Genomic DNA, 21,257 nt, shown 5'->3' with positions numbered 1-21,257 from the left:
CTCCACCATTCTTCAAGGCCAACAGCTTCACTATCCTGCTCTCCACCTCTTTATTCACCTCACAGGCCTCTGGCTAGGGAAGAGATGGGCTGTGGGAGAGAGGGAGGCGGGGAAGAGATGGGCTGTGGGAGAGAGGGAGAGAGAGGGAGGCGGGGAAGAGATGGGCTGTGGGAGAGAGGGAGTGAGGGAGGGAGGGGGGGAAGAGATGGGCTGTGGGAGAGAGGGAGAGAGAGGGAGGCGGGGAAGAGATGGGCTGTGGGAGAGAGGGAGTGAGGGAGGGAGGGGGGGGAAGAGATGGGCTGTGGGAGAGAGGGAGTGAGGGAGGGAGGGGGAAGAGATGGGCTGTGGGAGGGAGAGGGGGAAGAGAGGGAGGAGTGAGGGAGGGAGGCGGGGAAGAGATGGGCTGTGGGAGAGAGGGAGAGAGGGAGGGAGGCGGGGAAGAGATGGGCTGTGGGAGAGAGGGAGTGAGGGAGGGAGGGAGGCGGGGAAGAGATGGGCTGTGGGAGAGAGGGAGTGAGGGAGGGGGGGAAGAGATGGGCTGTGGGAGAGAGGGAGAGAGAGGGAGGCGAGGAAGAGATGGGCTGCTCTCTACAGCAGGAAGCCCTCTCAGATGTTGAAGCCCTCTCCACAGCAGGAAGCTCTCTCCACATCAGGAAGCCCTCTCAGATGTTGAAGCTCTCTCCACAGCCACAGGTACCCTTGATGTTGGGGTTGTTGAAGACAAACTCACTGGACAGCTTGGACTCCACGAAGTCCATCTCTGTCCCCAGCAGAGTGAGCTGGGCCTTCTTCTCTATAAATACACGGACACCTGCAGGACAACCCAACCACTCAGTATTATATACCATCCAACCACACCCACCACTAAGCATTATATACCATCCAACCACACCCACCACTCAGCATGATATACCATCCAACCCCACCCACCACTCAGCATGATATACCATCCAACCCACCACTCAGCATTATATACCATCCAATCACACCCACCATTATACACCATCCAACCCAACCACTCAGCATTATATACCATCCAATCACACCCACCACTCAGCATTATATACCATCCAACCCCACCCACCACTCAGCATTATACACCATCCAACCCAACCACTCAGTATTATATACCATCCAACCCCACCCACCACTCAGCATTATATACCATCCAATCACACCCACCATTATACACCATCCAATCACACCCACCATTATACACCATCCAACCCAACCACTCAGCATTATATACCATCCAACCCCACCCACCACTCAGCATTATACACCATCCAACCCCACCCACCACTCAGCATTATACACCATCCAACCCCACCACTCAGCATTACATACCATCCAACCCCACCACTCAGCATTACATACCATCCAACCCCACCCACCACTCAGTATTATATACCATCCAACCCCACCCACCACTCAGTATTATATACCATCCAACCCCACCACTCAGCATTATACACCATCCAACCCCACCCACCATTATACACCATCCAACACTCAGCATTATATACCATCCAACCCCACCCACCACTCAGTATTATATACCATCCAACCCCACCCACCATTATACACCATCCAACCCCACCCACCACTCAGCATTATACAACATCCAACCCCACACACCACTCAGTATTATACACCATCCAACACTCAGCATTATATACCATCCAACCCCACCCACCACTCAGTATTATATACCATCCAACCCCACCACTCAGTATTATACACCATCCAACCCCACCCACCACTCAGTATTATATACCATCCAACCCCACCACTCAGCATTATACACCATCAAACCCCACCCACCACTCAGTATTATATACCATCCAACCCCACCCACCACTCAGCATTATACACCATCCAACCCCACCACTCAGCATTATACACCATCAAACCCCACCCACCACTCAGTATTATATACCATCCAACCCCACCCACCACTCAGCATTATATACCATCCAACACTCAGTATTATACACCATCCAACCCAACCACTCAGTATTATATACCATCCAACCCCACCCACCATTATACACCATCCAACCCCACCCACCACTCAGCATTATACAACATCCAACCCCACACACCACTCAGTATTATACACCATCCAACACTCAGTATTATATACCATCCAACCCCACCCACCACTCAGTATTATATACCATCCAACCCCACCCACCACTCAGTATTATATACCATCAAACCCCACCCACCACTCAGCATTATACACCATCCAACCCCACCCACCACTCAGCATTATACACCATCCAACCCCACCCACCACTCAGCATTATACACCATCAAACCCCACCACTCAGCATTATACACCATCCAACCCCACCCACCACTCAGTATTATATACCATCCAACCCCACCCACCACTCAGCATTATATACCATCCAACCCCACCCACCACTCAGCATTATATACCATCCAACCCCACCCACCACTCAGCATTATACACCATCCAACCCCACCCACCACTCAGTATTATATACCATCCAACCCCACCCACCACTCAGTATTATATACCATCCAACCCCACCCACCACCATTATACACCATCCAACCCCAACCACCATTATATACCATCCAACCCCACCCACCACTCAGTATTATATACCATCCAACCCCACCCACCACTCAGTATTATATACCATCCAACCCCACCCACCACTCAGTATTATATACCATCCAACCCCACCCACCATTATACACCATCCAACCCAACCACTCAGTATTATATACCATCCAACCCCACCCACCACTCAGTATTATATACCATCCAACCCCACCCACCACTCAGTATTATATACCATCCAACCCCACCCACCAACCCCAACCCACCACTCAGTATTATATACCATCCAACCCCACCCACCACTCAGTATTATATACCATCCAACCCCACCCACCACTCAGTATTATACACCATCCAACCCCACCCACCACTCAGTATTATATACCATCCAACCCCACCCACCATTATACACCATCCAACCCCACCCACCACTCAGCATTATACACCATCCAACCCCACCCACCACTCAGTATTATATACCATCCAACCCCACCCACCACTCAGTATTATACACCATCCAACCCCACCCACCACTCAGTATTATACACCATCCAACCCCACCCACCACTCAGTATTATACACCATCCAACCCCACCCACCACTCAGCATTATACACCATCCAACCCCACCCACCACTCAGTATTATACACCATCCAACCAACCACCCACCATTATATACCATCCAACCCCACCCACCACTCAGTATTATACACCATCCAACCCCACCCACCACTCAGCATTATACACCATCCAACCCCACCACTCAGTATTATACACCATCCAACCCCACCCACCACTATATACCATCCAACCCCACCCACCACTCAGTATTATACACCATCCAACCCCACCACCACTCAGCATTATACACCATCCAACCCCACCACTCAGTATTATACACCATCCAACCCCACCCACCACTCAGTATTATATACCATCCAACCCCACCCACCACTCAGTATTATATACCATCCAACCCCACCACTCAGTATTATACACCATCCAACCCCACCCACCACTCAGCATTATATACCATCCAACCCCACCCACCATTATACACCATCCAACCCCACCACTCAGTATTATACACCATACAACCCCACCCACCATTATATACCATCCAACCCCACCCACCACTCAGCATTATACACCATCCAACCCCACCACTCAGTATTATATACCATCCAACCCCACCCACCATTATACACCATCCAACCCCACCACTCAGTATTATACACCATCCAACCCCACCACTCACCATTATATACCATCCAACACTCAGCATTATACACCATCCAACCCCACCCACCACTCAGCATTATACACCATCCAACCCCACCCACCACTCAGCATTATACACCATCCAACCCCACCCACCACTCAGTATTATACACCATCCAACCCCACCCACCCACCACTCAGTATTATACACCATCCAACCCCATCCACCATTATACACCATCCAACCCCACCACTCAGTATTATACACCATCCAACCCCACCCACCATTCATTATTATACACCATCCAACCCCACCACTCAGCATTATACACCATCCAACCCCACCCACCATTCATTATTATACACCATCCAACCCCACCACTCAGCATTATACACCATCCAACCCCACCCACCACTCAGCATTATACACCATCCAACCCCACCCACCATTCATTATTATACACCATCCAACCCCACCCACCACTCAGCATTATACACCATCCAACCCCACCCACCACTCAGTATTATATACCATCCAACCCCACCACTCAGTATTATATACCATCCAACCCCACCCACCACTCAGTATTATATACCATCCAACCCCACCACTCAGTATTATACACCATCCAACCCCACCCACCACTCCATCCAACCCCACCCACCACTCAGCATTATACACCATCCAACCCCACCACTCAGTATTATATACCATCCAACCCCACCCACCACTCAGCATTATACACCATCCAACCCCACCACTCAGTATTATATACCATCCAACCCCACCCACCACTCAGCATTATACACCATCCAACCCCACCACTCAGCATGATACACCATCCAACCCCACCCACCACTCAGTATTATATACCATCCAACCCCACCACTCAGCATTATATACCATCCAACCCCACCCACCACTCAGTATTATACACCATCCAACCCCACCCACCCACCACTCAGTATTATACACCATCCAACCCCACCCACCACTCAGTATTATATACCATCCAACCCCACCCACCACCCACCATTATACACCATCCAACCCCACCACTCAGTATTATACACCATCCAACCCCACCCACCACTCAGCATTATACACCATCCAACCCCACCCACCATTCATTATTATACACCATCCAACCCCACCCACCATTCATTATTATACACCATCCAACCCCACCCACCCACCACTCAGTATTATATACCATCCAACCCCACCCACCCACCACTCAGTATTATACACCATCCAACCCCACCCACCACTCAGTATTATACACCATCCAACCCCACCCACCCACCACTCAGTATTATACACCATCCAACCCCACCCACCACTCATTATTATACACCATCCAACCCCACCCACCACTCACCATTATACACCATCCAACCCCCCACCACCTCAGTATTATACACCATCCAACCCCACCCACCACTCAGCATTATACACCATCCAACCCCACCCACCACTCAGTATTATACACCATCCAACCCCACCCACCACTCAGCATTATTATCCAACCCCACCACTCAGTATTATATACCATCCAACCCCCCACCCCACCCACCACTCAGTATTATACACCATCCAACCCCACCCACCCACCACTCAGTATTATACACCATCCAACCCCACCCACCCACCACTCAGTATTATACACCATCCAACCCCACCCACCCACCACTCAGTATTATATACCATCAAACCCCACCCCCACCCCAGTATTATACACCATCCAACCCCACCCACCCACCACTCAGTATTATACACCATCCAACCCCACCCACCACTCAGTATTATATACCATCCAACCCCACCCACCCACCACTCAGTATTATACACCATCCAACCCCACCCACCCACCACTCAGTATTATATACCATCCAACCCCACCCACCACTCAGCATTATACACCATCCAACCCCACCCACCACTCAGCATTATACACCATCCAACCCCACCACTCAGTATTAAACACACAATATCACTTAACACATATGGAGTGATTTCAGAGCAAACAGAAATTGTATTTTAATTCCATAAAATTTGGTATTAAGAATGAATTATAATTAATTTGAATTTGTCGTGGTTCCTTATCATTAGGGACTGGTGAAACCCTCTTGTAAGGGCTGAAAACCTATTCTAATTGTTAGGGTTATTTTGGAAAGCGGTAGCTCTGAAATGGTACGACCAACGCACGCCTCCAACCCAATCATCAAGTTTGCGGACGACACAACAGTGGTAGGCTTGATTACCAACAACGACGAGACGGCCTACAGGGAGGAGGTGAGGGCCCTCGGAGTGTGGTGTCAGGAAAATAACCTCACACTCAACGTCAACAAAACTAAGGAGATGATTGTGGACTTCAGGAAACAGCAGAGGGAGCACCCCCCTATCCACATCGATGGAACAGTAGTGGAGAGGGTAGCAAGTTTGAAGTTCCTCGGCATACACATCACAGACAAACTGAATTGGTCCACCCACACAGACAGCATCGTGAAGAAGGCGCAACAGCCCCTCTTCAACCTCAGGAGGCTTAAGAAATTTGGCTTGTCACCAAAAGCACTCACAAACTTCTACAGATGCACAATCGAGAGCATCCTGTCGGGCTGTATCACCGCCGTAAGGCTCTCCAGAGGGTAGTGAGGTCTGCACAACGCATCACTGGGGGCAAACTACCTGCCCTCCAGGACACCTACACCACCCGATGTTACAGGAAGGCCATAAAGATCATCAAGGACATCAACCACCCGAACCACTGCCTGTTCACCCCGCTATCATCCAGAAGGCGAGGTCAGTACAGGTGCATCAAAGCTGGGACCGAGAGACTGAAAAACAGCTTCTATCTCAAGGCCATCAGACTGTTAAACAGCCACCACTAACATTGAGTGGCTGCTGCCAACACACTGTCATTGACACTGACCCAACTCCAGCCATTTTAATAATGGGAATTGATGGGAAATGTAAATATGTAAACCAGACCCAGGACCAGTGGTCCCAGTCCACAACCAGACCCAGGACCAGTGGTCCCAGTCCACAACCAGACCCAGGACCAGTGGTCCCAGTCCACAACCAGACCCAGGACCAGTGGTCCCAGTCCACAACCAGACCCAGGACCAGTGGTCCCAGTCCACAACCAGACCCAGGACCAGTGGTCCCAGTCCACAACCAGACCCAGGACCAGTGGTCCCAGTCCACAACCAGACCCAGGACCAGTGGTCCCAGTCCACAACCAGACCCAGGACCAGTGGTCCCAGTCCACAACCAGACCCAGGACCAGTTTAAATGGCAAAAAAATAAGATTCAATTTGAGCATTAAAAATGCAAAAATATTGAATACATTTTTTATTCTCACTGAAATCACTCCATATACATATCTCTTAATACATATCATGTTTTGAATAAAACATTTCAACATTACATTGGGGGGATGTTGATGGTAAAGTTACACAATTCAACGACAGACAATCAATTACATACATCATTCTGAGGAACACATTTCAGTGATAAGGAAGGAAGACGATAACGTTGCTTTTACCATCCTGCAGCACCTCCTCATCAGCCTGATCCTTCTGCTTGGTGAAGTCCAGAGTGTAGGTCATACCGTTACAGCCCCTTGTCCTCACACCCACCTTCAGACCAATCTGGAACACAAACACCATTATACCACTACCCGTAACCCCTCACACCCACTATATATTATCTCCTCAGGGGTATAGAGGAGGGTTACATATTATCTCAGGGGGATAGAGGAGGGTTACATATTATCTCCTCAGGGGTATAGAGGAGGGTTACATATTATCTCAGGGGGATAGAGGAGGGTTACATATTATCTCAGGGGTATAGAGGAGGGTTATATATTATCTCAGGGGTATAGAGGGTTATATATTATCTCAGGGGGATAGAGGAGGGTTACATATAATCTCAGGGGTATAGAGGAGGGTTACATATTATCTCAGGGGTATAGAGGGTTACATATTATCTCAGGGGGATAGAGGAGGGTTACATATTATCTCAGGGGGATAGAGGGTTATATATTATCTCAGGGGGATAGAGGGTTATATATTATCTCAGGGGATAGAGGAGGGTTACATATTATCTCAGGGGGATAGAGGAGGGTTACATATTATCTCAGGGGATAGAGGGTTATATATTATCTCAGGGGGATAGAGGAGGGTTACATATTATCTCAGGGGGATAGAGGAGGGTTACATATTATCTCAGGGGGATAGAGGGTTATATATAATCTCAGGGGATAGAGGAAGGTTACATATAATCTCAGGGGATAGAGGAAGGTTACATATTATCTCAGGGGATAGAGGGTTATATATAATCTCAGGGGATAGAGGAAGGTTACATATAATCTCAGGGGGATAGAGGAAGGTTACATATAATCTCAGGGGGATAGAGGAGGGTTACATATAATCTCAGGGGTATAGAGGAGGGTTACATATAATCTCAGGGGTATAGAGGAGGGTTACATATAATCTCAGGGGGATAGAGGAGGGTTACATATTATCTCAGGGGGTAGAGGAGGGTTATATATTATCTCAGGGGTATAGAGGAGGGTTACATATTATCTCAGGGGGATAGAGGAGGGTTACATATATTATCTCAGGGGTATAGAGGAGGGTTACATATTATCTCAGGGGGATAGAGGAAGGTTACATATAATCTCAGGGGGATAGAGGGTTACATATTATCTCAGGGGGATAGAGGAGGGTTACATATAATCTCAGGGGGATAGAGGAGGGTTACATATTATCTCAGGGGGATAGAGGAGGGTTACATATTATCTCAGGGGGATAGAGGAGGGTTACATATTATCTCAGGGGTATAGAGGGTTATATATTATCTCAGGGGTATAGAGGGTTATATATTATCAGGGGTATAGAGGAGGGTTACATATTATCTCAGGGGTATAGAGGGTTATATATTATCTCAGGGGGATAGAGGAAGGTTAGATATTATCTCAGGGGGATAGAGGAAGGTTAGATATTATCTCAGGGGGATAGAGGAAGGTTAGATATTATCTCAGGGGGATAGAGGAAGGTTAGATATTATCTCAGGGGGATAGAGGAAGGTTAGATATTATCTCAGGGGGATAGAGGAAGGTTAGATATTATCTCAGGGGGATAGAGGGTTATATATTATCTCAGGGGTATAGAGGGTTATATATTATCTCAGGGGGATAGAGGAAGGTTAGATATTATCTCAGGGGGATAGAGGAAGGTTAGATATTATCTCAGGGGGATAGAGGAGGGTTACATATTATCTCAGGGGTATAGAGGGTTATATATTATCTCAGGGGTATAGAGGGTTATATATTATCTCAGGGGTATAGAGGAGGGTAAGTTAGAAGGATACTTACATATTCTGGCTTGTTCTCCAGGAGGGTCCGGATCCTATTCACAGCAGGAGGAGTCTGGAAGAACAAACAGAGGAAAGGGGTTGATGATCATTTACAACAGTTATGACAGTGCAGACACTGGCAGTCTTCCAGCAGCATACCACCCTGCACCCCACTGCTGGCTATAACCAGCAGCATACCACCCTGCATCCCACTGTGTTAACCAGCAGCATACCACCCTGCATCCCACCGCTGGCTTTAACCAGCAGCATACCACCCTGCATCCCACTGCTGGCTTTAACCAGCAGCATACCACCCTGCATCCCACTGCTGGCTTTAACCAGCAGCATACCACCCTGCATCCCACTGTGTTAACCAGCAGCATACCACCCTGCATCCCACCGCTGGCTTTAACCAGCAGCATACCACCCTGCATCCCACCGCTGGCTTTAACCAGCAGCATACCACCCTGCATCCCACTGCTGGCTTTAACCAGCAGCATACCACCCTGCATCCCACTGCTGGCTTTAACCAGCAGCATACCACCCTGCATCCCACCGCTGGCTTTAACCAGCAGCATACCACCCTGCATCCCACTGCTGGCTTTAACCAGCAGCATACCACCCTGCATCCCACTGCTGGCTTTAACCAGCAGCATACCACCCTGCATCCCACCCTGCATCCTACTGCTGGCTTTAACCAGCAGCATACCACCCTGCATCCCACTGTGTTAACCAGCAGCATACCACCCTGCATCCCACTGTGTTAACCAGCAGCATACCACCCTGCATCCCACCGCTGGCTTTAACCAGCAGCATACCACCCTGCATCCCACCACTGGCTTTAACCAGCAGCATACCACCCTGCACCCCACCACTGGCTTTAACCAGCAGCATACCACCCTGCACCCCACCGCTGGCTATAACCAGCAGCATACCACCCTGCATCCCACCGCTGGCTTTAACCAGCAGCATACCACCCTGCATCCAACCGCTGGCTTTAACCAGCAGCATACCACCCTGCATCCCACCGCTGGCTTTAACCAGCAGCAGACCACCCTGCACCCCACCACTGGCTATAACCAGCAGCATACCACCCTGCACCCCACCACTGGCTATAACCAGCAGCATACCACCCTGCTTTAACCAGCAGCAGACCACCCTGCACCCCACCACTGGCTATAACCAGCAGCATACCACCCTGCTTTAACCAGCAGCAGACCACCCTGCACCCCACCACTGGCTTTAACCAGCAGCATACCACCCTGCATCCCACCGCTGGCTTTAACCAGCAGCAGACCACCCTGCACCCCACCACTGGCTATAACCAGCAGCATACCACCCTGCTTTAACCAGCAGCAGACCACCCTGCACCCCACCACTGGCTTTAACCAGCAGCATACCACCCTGCATCCCACCGCTGGCTTTAACCAGCAGCAGACCACCCTGCACCCCACCACTGGCTTTAACCAGCAGCATACCACCCTGCTTTAACCAGCAGCAGACCACCCTGCACCCCACCACTGGCTTTAACCAGCAGCATACCACCCTGCATACCACCGCTGACTTGCTTCTGAAGCTAAGCAAGGTTGGTCCTGATCAGTCCCTGGAAGGGAGACCAGATGCTGCTGTTAGTGTTGTTGGAGGGACAGTAGGCGGCACCCTTTCCTCAGTGACATTGTCCTTTGTAGGGTGCAGTCTTTCGATGGGACGTTAAAACGGGTGTCCACACTCTGTGGTGACTAAAGTTACCACGCCCCTTATTGTAAGAGTAGGGGAGTTAACCACGCCACTTATTGTTAGAGTAGGGGGGTTACCACGCCACTTATTGTTAGAGTAGCAGAGTTAACCCCGCCACTTATTGTTAGAGTAGGGGAGTTAACCCCGCCACTTATTGTTAGAGTAGGGGTGTTAACCACGCCACTTATTGTTAGAGTAGGGGTGTTAACCACGCCACTTATTGTTAGAGTAGCAGAGTTAACCACGCCACTTATTGTTAGAGTAGGGGTGTTAACCCCGCCACTTATTGTTAGAGTAGCAGAGTTAACCCCGCCACTTATTGTTAGAGTAGCAGAGTTAACCCCGCCACTTATTGTTAGAGTAGCAGAGTTAACCACGCCACTTATTGTTAGAGTAGCAGAGTTAACCACGCCACTTATTGTTAGAGTAGCAGAGTTAACCCTGCCACTTATTGTTAGAGTAGCAGAGTTAACCCCGCCACTTATTGTTAGAGTAGCAGAGTTAACCCCGCCACTTATTGTTAGAGTAGCAGAGTTAACCCCGCCACTTATTGTTAGAGTAGCAGAGTTAACCATGCCACTTATTGTTAGAGTAGCAGAGTTAACCCCGCCACTTATTGTTAGAGTAGCAGAGTTAACCCCGCCACTTATTGTTAGAGTAGCAGAGTTAACCCCGCCACTTATTGTTAGAGTAGCAGAGTTAACCACGCCACTTATTGTTAGAGTAGCAGAGTTAACCACGCCACTTATTGTTAGAGTAGCAGAGTTAACCCCGCCACTTATTGTTAGAGTAGCAGAGTTAACCACGCCACTTATTGTTAGAGTAGCGGAGTTAACCACGCCACTTATTGTTAGAGTAGGGGTGTTAACCACGCCACTTATTGTTAGAGTAGGGGTGTTAACCACGCCACTTATTGCCACTTATTGTAGAGTAGGGGAGTTAACCACGCCACTTATTGTTAGAGTAGCGGAGTTAACCACGCCACTTATTGTTAGAGTAGCAGAGTTAACCACGCCACTTATTGTTAGAGTAGCAGAGTTAACCCCGCCACTTATTGTTAGAGTAGCAGAGTTAACCCCGCCACTTATTGTTAGAGTAGCAAAGTTAACCCCGCCACTTATTGTTAGAGTAGCAGAGTTAACCACGCCACTTATTGTTAGAGTAGCAGAGTTAACCACGCCACTTATTGTTAGAGTAGCAGAGTTAACCACGCCACTTATTGTTAGAGTAGCAGAGTTAACCACGCCACTTATTGTTAGAGTAGCAGAGTTAACCACGCCACTTATTGTTAGAGTAGCGGAGTTAACCACGCCACTTATTGTTAGAGTAGGGGTGTTAACCACGCCACTTATTGTTAGAGTAGGGGTGTTAACCACGCCACTTATTGTTAGAGTAGCGGAGTTAACCACGCCACTTATTGTTAGAGTAGCAGAGTTAACCACGCCACTTATTGTTAGAGTAGGGAGTTAACCCGACACTTATTGTTAGAGTAGCAGAGTTAACCCCGCCACTTATTGTTAGAGTAGCAGAGCGCCACTTATTGTTAGAGTAGCAGAGTTAACCACGCCACTTATTGTTAGAGTAGGGGTGTTAACCACGCCACTTATTGTTAGAGTAGGGGTGTTAACCACGCCACTTATTGTTAGAGTAGCGGAGTTAACCACGCCACTTATTGTTAGAGTAGCAGAGTTAACCACGCCACTTATTGTTAGAGTAGGGGAGTTAACCCCGACACTTATTGTTAGAGTAGCAGAGTTAACCCCGCCACTTATTGTTAGAGTAGCAGAGTTAACCACGCCACTTATTGTTAGAGTAGGGGTGTTAACCACGCCACTTATTGTTAGAGTAGGGGTGTTAACCACGCCACTTATTGTTAGAGTAGGGGTGTTAACCACGCCACTTATTGTTAGAGTAGCGGAGTTAACCACGCCACTTATTGTTAGAGTAGCAGAGTTAACCCCGCCACTTATTGTTAGAGTAGCAGAGTTAACCACGCCACTTATTGTAAGAGTAGGGGTGTTAACCACGCCACTTATTGTAAGAGTAGGGGTGTTAACCACGACACTTATTGTAAGAGTAGGGGAGTTAACCCCGACACTTATTGTTAGAGTAGGGGTGTTAACCACGCCACTTATTGTAAGAGTAGGGGTGTTAACCACGACACTTATTGTAAGAGTAGGGGTGTTAACCACGCCACTTATTGTCAGAAGGGGGAAAAGAGTATTGTGTGGGTGTTAACCATGTGAGGTTATGACAGACACTTATTGTAAGAGTAGGGAGTTAACCTGGTACGACACTTATTGTAAGAGTAGGAGGGTGTTAACCATCGACACTTATTGTAAGAGTAGGGGTGTTAACCAGTCTCAGTTGAATGACTAGTCTTGAAACTGACTATTGTAAGAGTAGGGGTGTTAACCACGTTCAAGAGTTTTGGAGAGAAAAGAAAGAAGGGATACTGGTCTTATTGTCGGAGGGAAGAGTTTTAGGGTGAGCTCTCTTAACCCCGACACTTAGTTTGTTAAGGGAGTAGGGGTGGTCTTAACCACGCCACGAGATTTCATCTTGTTAGGGCAGTAGGGGTGTTAACCATCGGACACTTATTGACGAAGTCATCTGCAGAGAGAGGGAGGAGGGGGGAGAGGATTCAGGAGGGAGGGAGTTAACCACGCCACTTATAGTAAGAGTAGCAGTGTTAACCCCGGTGTCCTGACTAAATTACCAAACCGCATACGGTCCCCTAATCATCCCCAGCTGCCATTAGGCTCATTCATCCTCACCCGTTATTATTCCCCCAGGTAATAGCTTAGAATGTGTTCGCAGTTAACTTACCTGGTAAAATAAAAAATGGCATATGTAGGATTTTTTTTACATTTCATAAATATGACTGTAATCTGTGACAAACCGTTTAACCACTGAAGCATCACAGTAGTCATGTTTAGAGAGTTCAGATGGCTGTTATCTAGGAGAAACACGCCATTTCCTGTTCAAGATGGCACCTTGTTCTCAATGAGTCTCGATGAAAAGGGTTGGCAATATAATCAGGTACCTGCCTAATGGATTTAGTGACGCCAACCACCCTGCCTGCAGTACCTCGTGCTCTTTGGTGTGCCAGGCAGCACAGTATTACTTTACTTACAGCCATCTCTCTCAGCAACGGTACCTGTAGTTAAATAATTACACATATATATCCCTCTTGCTTCAAATGCTGGATTTACACCCACAGCAGCCAAACATTGTGACTTCATCTCTCCGATGTCCACAGATTCAAACTACAGAATCGTTGATAAAATAATTGATGTGTTTAATGATTAAATAATTATACCCTGAAACCCAACTATTAGGGATTATAGTTTATGTAGCATGTATTAGGAATAATTCAAGTATTAAACGTAAGTCCAACTAGGTTCAGAAGAGACCTGTGAGGGAGAGAAATGTGTGTGTATGTGTGTGCCTAAGAAAATACAGAGAACAGTTCAACTGTGTTTGACCCGACCTGGCTAGAACTCTGAGAAACTTATGATAGGACAGGGAGTCCTTCTCAAGGTTCCCCTAATCTCGGGGGAATGGAACTGTCGGCTGGGTAGTGATATACAGGGGTGAGAACTATGGAGAAGGATAAAACTCACCTCTGTTCTATGTATGTGCATAGGATATCTGTTGTTTGTGTGAAAGTATGTACGTAAGTAAGGAGCCAGGTATTAAATGGATGTCTCTGTATAATGGACTTCAGAGTGTTCTCGTGAATAAACATTTTGACTATTGTAAGCTGGGAACTCTGTCCGTTTCATTTAAACCAGAAAGTTACAAACTCTGGGTTGCAGACTGAATAGATTAATTGAAGTTTATGAATATTGATAACAAGATTCTCATAACAATCATGTAATAACAAAACAAAATGTTAAACAAATCCAATTATATTTTATATTTGAGACTCTTCAAAGTAGCCACCCTTTGCCTTGGCAGCTTTGCACACTCTTGGCATTCTCTCAACCAGCTTCACCCCTGAAGGAGTTCCCACATACGCTGAGCACTTGTTGGCTGCTTTTCCTTCACTCCGCGGTTCAACTCATCCCAAACCATCTCAATTGGGGTGAGGTTGGCTGATTGTGGCTCCATGGCGGATGCAATATAATAATTTTAATCAGCACCCATTAAGAAAATAACTGTAAAACCGGTTAAATACCCTTCGATTGATGAGGAATTTAAATTGTATGGTTGAGAGGGATGACGCAAAAGGGCAAGTAAGTCTTGCTGCACAACTGATTGACAAACGTACCGCAAATAGAGAAATGTGACTCAACAGAATAAAATGTGAAACAAAGATATATGATAAAGAAGGATAGTAAAAAGCGTTGGAGCACATTAAATAAAATGGGAGTCAAAAAAAACAAATTCCGCTCCATCATTCATTGAATCAGATGTCTCATTCATCACAAAACCCACTGGTATTACCAACTACTTGATTAAGTCTTCATTGGCAAGACAAGAAAATTTAGGGAAGCTAACACAACTGTTTTTTTTGTTTTGTTTTACCACCATCTTTGAAATGCAACAGAAAGAATCCAGTTCTGGCCATCACGCTGGTTGTAATTCCGATGGTATCCACAAGATGGCAGCAGCGTATGTGCAAAGTTTCAAACTGATAACTTGGAAATATGAGTGAACTACATGACATTTAGTCATTCATATTACATTTTTCTGCAAGAACATCGTCAAATCTGTATACTTGGACTTTGATTTAGCTTTTTCAGTATTAGTAGCCATTTTATAAGATCAACATTTGCAAAACAACCAGTTTTCATAACTCTGAATATTCTTATAAATTTTGTCCAAAAATAATTAGCATGCTGTCGCACAATGTTAGCAGCTACATTTTGCGACAGATACAGGGTTTCTGTAAAGCACCGGTCCTTGGCTATCTAGCTAGCATTGTTTGACCGGGATTAGTGCATATTTGACGAAGTTAGATTCAATCAAGTGAAAAACACCGAGTCACCGGCGTGCCATGAAGGCGTCACTCTGACCAAATATGGTGTCCCATAGGATATACTACACCCCTAATGATATAGTGAAGTCTGGTTACATTCTAGGGTCTTTGAGTAATACATACGAACGTGATTTGACTGGTTGAACCAACGTTTAGGGTTAGATTTTCACAGATTCCTTTCTTTGCAAATCGATCGTGCATGCTATATGAACCTTTTTAGCATATGAAAAAGGATTTTATCTAATAAAACGACACTTCATGTTATCTCTGGGACCCTTTGGATGATAAATTAGAGCAACATTTCAGAATGTTAGTACACATTTCACCTTCAGAGGTACATTTATCAAACCTTAAGAACAAACTTAATTACAATGGCAGCCCACCCAGGACGACACTGGGCCAATTGTGTGCCGTCCTATGGGACTCTCAATCACAGCCAGTTGTGATACAGCCTGGAATCGAACCAGGGTCTGCAGTGACGCCGAAGACTGCTGTGCTGCTCAGGAGCACAGACAGACAGACTCAGATAGATGGCCAAGACATAAGAGACAGAGGGACAGACAGCGGGCCATAGAGAGACAGCGGGACATAGAGACAGAGGGACATAGAGAGACAGCGGGACATAGAGACAGAGGGACATAGAGAGACAGCGGGACATAGAGAGAGACACAGGGACATATAGAGAGAGACACAGGGACATATAGAGAGAGACACAGAGGGCCATAGAGACACAGAGGGCCATAGAGACACAGAGGGCCATAGAGACACAGAGGGCCATAGAGACACAGAGGGCCATAGAGACACAGAGGGCCATAGAGACACAGAGGGCCATAGAGACACAGAGGGCCATAGAGACACAGAGGGCCATAGAGACACAGAGGGCCATAGAGACACAGAGGGCCATAGAGACACAGAGGGCCATAGAGACACAGAGGGCCACAGAGAGACAGAGGGCCACAGAGACAGAGGGCCATAGAGACAGAGACACACAGAGACAGAGGGCCATAGAGACAGAGACACACAGAGACAGAGGGCCATAGAGACAGAGACACAGAGGGCCATAGAGACAGAGACACAGAGGGCCATAGAGACAGAGACACAGAGGGCCATAGAGACAGAGACACAGAGGGCCATAGAGACAGAGACACAGAGGGCCATAGAGACAGAGACACAGAGGGCCATAGAGACAGAGACACAGAGGGCCATAGAGACAGAGACACAGAGGGCCATAGAGACAGAGACACAGAGGGCCATAGAGACAGAGACACAGAGGGCCATAGAGACAGAGACACAGAGGGCCATAGAGACAGAGACACAGAGGGCCATAGAGACAGAGACACAGAGGGCCATAGAGACAGAGACACAGAGGGCCATAGAGACAGAGACACAGAGGGCCATAGAGACAGAGACACAGAGGGCCATAGAGACAGAGACACAGAGGGCCATAGAGACACAGAGGGCCATAGAGAGACAGAGGGACATAGAGAGACAGCGGGACATAGAGAGACAGCGGGACATAGAGAGACAGCGGGACATAGAGAGACAGCGGGACATAGAGAGACAGCGGGACATAGAGAGACAGCGGGACATAGAGAGACAGCGGGACATAGAGAGACAGCGGGACATAGAGAGACAGCGGGACATAGAGAGACAGCGGGACATAGAGAGACAGCGGGACATAGAGAGACATCGGGACATAGAGAGACAGAGAGACAGCGGGACATAGAGAGACAGCGGGACATAGAGAGACAGCGGGACATAGAGAGACAGCGGGACATAGAGACACAGCGGGACATAGAGACACAGCGGGACATAGAGACACAGCGGGACATAGAGACACAGAGGGCCATAGAGAGACAGCGGGACATAGACAGCGGGACATAGAGAGACATAGAGAGACAGCGGGACATAGAGAGACAGCGGGACATAGAGAGACAGCGGGACATAGAGAGACAGCGGGACATAGAGAGACAGCGGGACATAGAGAGACAGCGGGACACAGAGAGACAGCGGGACACAGAGAGACAGCGGGACATAGAGAGACAGCGGGACATAGAGAGACAGCGGGACGCTGTTTCGCAAGTATGAATGCGACTTCTGCAAAGGCTGTATCAACGTAAATGCTGCACGGCCAATGCAAACACCGGATTGACCAAGCAGCGGTTTTACCCGCGAATTCAACAACCTACCCACATTTGGCAGGTGGTAAGTGTTATTAATTTTAGGCCCTGGTCAATGACCAGAACATGTGTAACTTTTGAAGGGTAGGCGCCAGCCATCTCTGGCACCGTGGGTCACCACAACGTGTACCCAGGCGAATCGCTCACTAAGTAGCATAACCATGTCAATATGAAATTACCGGAGGTAAATCTTCAAGGTTAATCTCATTGCCAGCATAGTGAAGATGGCATTGTTAATCAGAACAACGGTCTGGGAATAGAACTTCCGGGAGGCGAGTTGGTGCTCAAAACAACAGAAACCTGCAGGGTGAAAAATGCACTAAAATGAGGCCTGGGTTTTTCCGCGATTACATAAACTAAGGCAAGCAGATTGGACACACAATAATATTATGAAACTGGGCTCCATGGCGGATGCAATATACTAATTTTAATCAGATGTATTTGTTTTTTAGAAATGTCCAGTCTACCAGTAAATGACACCAAAAAAACATTTGATTATATCACAACATTTGTCTAAAACTAGTGTATTCCTAATCGTTGAAGATATTAGCTAGTTTAGCTAACTCTCACACGCAATTCAATCACTACTCGTCAAAATCATTAGGAAACATACATACCACACGTTATGAGATTCACCAGAGAACAACGACATCTTTAAAACAACAACAAGGACCCCCGTTAGCCGGAGCTAGCTAGCCTAGCGGTCATACCACAAACCGTCAGTTTAGAGAAGAAAATAGCAATGTCGAGTACTTCTACACACTTACCAGAGTTAAAGCAGCTCTTGTAGCTAATATCTTTCTTTTACTGACAGCCCTGACCGTCGCCCTCGCCACCATCGAGGCAGACATGTTCAGCAGTCAACAGAAACATTAAATGTAGCCCCGTTAGCTAACATGAAAACACCTGTCTGCGCAGGCGTGCGAAAGGGGCCGATATTAGATTAGCATACAGAGCCACGATAGGAGGATTTTTATTAGTTGACAGGCAGTTCAGCCAATAGACAAAGTACAGTTATGAAACCTCCAAAAACATGAGCAACACAACAAAGACACAAGGTCATTTAAAACCATAACGTTGTAGTACCCCCTTTTATGTATGTAGCTACACCGAGTGAATAACAGTCTCAGCAGAAATGCTGCTCGAGTACAAACTGTACAAGCACTGGGGGCTGCCAGTATACAATTTGAGGAGGCCACATAGAAATGAGATTCAACCTAAAATTGAGTCATTCCAAAAGAAAGCCAGTGTGAGGGTTTATTTTCTAAACTAATGACAGAAAGATATTAACCCCCCAAAATATCTGGACATGAATTCACTTTAATGAACATTAGCATTAGCCCAGGGCAGGGGGGGGCAGACCTTCACATTACAGCAACCAGTCTCACCAATCCAAGGCACTGGCCATGAAACACATCAGACAAACAAAAGCATATTTCCCGTTTTCCATCAACCCCCCACACCACCCCAAATACTTCACCGATGTACGCAGAACCCCAAATCAACCCTCAGCCCGATCTCATTTCCAGTGTTTCGAGAGTGTAGAGTGATAAGGATAATTAATTTGGTATGCATAAGCAATAATAAGTGGAATTTAATGTTTCACCATATTACTACACCTGTCCAATCCTCTCAGATCTACACACATGGGAGTTTAGTGGTCCATTTAGGTGCAGGCAACCCCAGGCAACCCCAGATACAGAGCCACATTTTCAGTATATGACTCTGCCCAAATAGAGACACTGCAATGACAGCACTACAAACACAGAGTGTAAAGAGGGGCAGGAAGCGCCAGCTAGTTACCATCTTTGGATGGTCTGGCATTTACGGACATTTTAATACAAGCTGTCAATTATTATCAATAGTTACAATTTGTTTCAGGGACAATTCTAAAATCCAGATTAAAAACTAAATACCCCCCCCCCTCCCCCGGTGCTGAGGGGTAAAATAACAAGAGAAGCAAGGAGAATGTATTTTCAGTTAAAACAATACAACACTTTTAAAAGCTCCTCTGAAACAGTAGGAGTTGTGGTTAAAACATAAAATACCCTCTCCCTGCAGCCCAAATGGCACCCTATTCCCCATGTAGTGCACTACTTTAGAGTAATATATAATAATAATATATGCCATTTAGCAGACGCTTTTATCCAAAGTGACTTACAGTCATGTGTGCATACATTCTACGTATGGGTGGTCGCGGGAATCAAACCCACTACCCTGGCGTTACAAGCGCCATGCTCTACCAACTGAGCTACAGAAGGACCAGAGTCCTATGGGTCCTGGTCAAATGTAGTGCACTATATGTTAGTGAGCATTTCTAAACAGCATGATCATTACACAGGTGCACCTTGTGCTGGGGACAATAAAAGGCCACTTGAATTTTTTGGGGCAGTTTTGTCGTCACACAACACAATGCTACAGATGTCTCAAGTTTTGAGGGAACGTGCAATAGGCATGCTGACTGCAGGAATGTCCACCAGAGCTGTTGACAGAAAATGCTATGTTCATTTCTCTGCCATAAGCTGCCTTCAACGTCCTTTTAGAGAACTTGTCAGTACATCCAACTGGCCTCACAACCGCAGACCACGTGTAACCACACCAGCTCAGGACTGTCATGTTTTGTCATATATTGTCTTGTCATTATGCTTTCCCTTCTGTTCGTTTCCCCCTGCTGGTCTTATTAGGTTCGTTCCCTTTTTCTATCCCTCTCTCTCCCCCTCCCTCTCTCTCTTCTCTCTATCGTTCCGTTCCTGCTCCCAGCTGTTCCGATTCCCCTAATCAATCATTTAGTCTTCCCACACCTGTTCCCGATCCTTTTCCCTGATTAGAGTCCCTATTTCTCTCCTTGTTTTCCGTTCCTGCCCTGTCGGATCCTTGTCTAGTGTTCACCGTGCTGTGTTTGTGTATCGCCCTGTCGTGTCGTGTTTCCCTCAGATGCTGCGTGGTGAGCAGGTGTCTGAGTCTGCTAAGTTCTAGTGCCTTCCCGAGGCAACCTGCAGTTCAAGATCAAGTCTCCAGTCGGTTCTCGTCATTACGAGTGGAAATTGTTTTATTTGATTGTATTTTTACTTTACTGGATTAAAGACTCTGTTTTCGCCAAGTCGCTTTTGGGTCCTCATTCACCTGCATAACAGAAGGATCCGACCAAGAATGGACCCAGCGACTATGGAT

At 47.1% G+C, this 21,257-nt stretch overlaps 1 protein-coding gene across 1 annotated transcript; it reads right to left on the bottom strand.

Annotated features, from left to right (window-relative positions):
- Positions 1–451: 451 nt before the first annotated feature.
- Positions 452–18,997, bottom strand: isca1 (iron-sulfur cluster assembly 1). The gene is made up of 4 exons (XM_046345473.1): positions 18,854–18,997; positions 9,202–9,255; positions 7,369–7,474; positions 452–811 (listed from the first exon to the last, which is right to left on the bottom strand). Exons 1-4 carry the CDS (start codon positions 18,935–18,937, stop codon positions 663–665), a joined length of 393 nt encoding a protein of 130 aa, XP_046201429.1. The 5' UTR covers positions 18,938–18,997; the 3' UTR covers positions 452–662.
- Between the last annotated feature and the right edge of the window lie 2,260 nt (positions 18,998–21,257).

Source organism: Oncorhynchus gorbuscha, linkage group LG04 (genome assembly GCF_021184085.1).
Source record: "Oncorhynchus gorbuscha isolate QuinsamMale2020 ecotype Even-year linkage group LG04, OgorEven_v1.0, whole genome shotgun sequence".
NCBI classification, from domain to species: domain Eukaryota; kingdom Metazoa; phylum Chordata; class Actinopteri; order Salmoniformes; family Salmonidae; genus Oncorhynchus; species Oncorhynchus gorbuscha.
The sequence above is the reverse complement of the archived record's forward strand: the minus strand, read 5'-3'. Positions and strand labels throughout refer to the sequence as shown.

Excerpts from the sequence above, each read along its gene's own strand:
- isca1 (XM_046345473.1), bottom strand. The coding sequence starts at position 18,937 with ATGTCTGCCTCGATGGTGGCGAGGGCGACGGTCAGGGCTGTCAGTAAA. Across the intron at positions 7,475-9,201 it reads TGGAGAACAAGCCAGAATAT|ATTGGTCTGAAGGTGGGTGT; the intron begins GTAAGTATCCTT and ends TTTGTGTTCCAG. Across the intron at positions 812-7,368 it reads TGAGGAGGTGCTGCAGGATG|GTGTCCGTGTATTTATAGAG; the intron begins GTAAAAGCAACG and ends GTTGTCCTGCAG.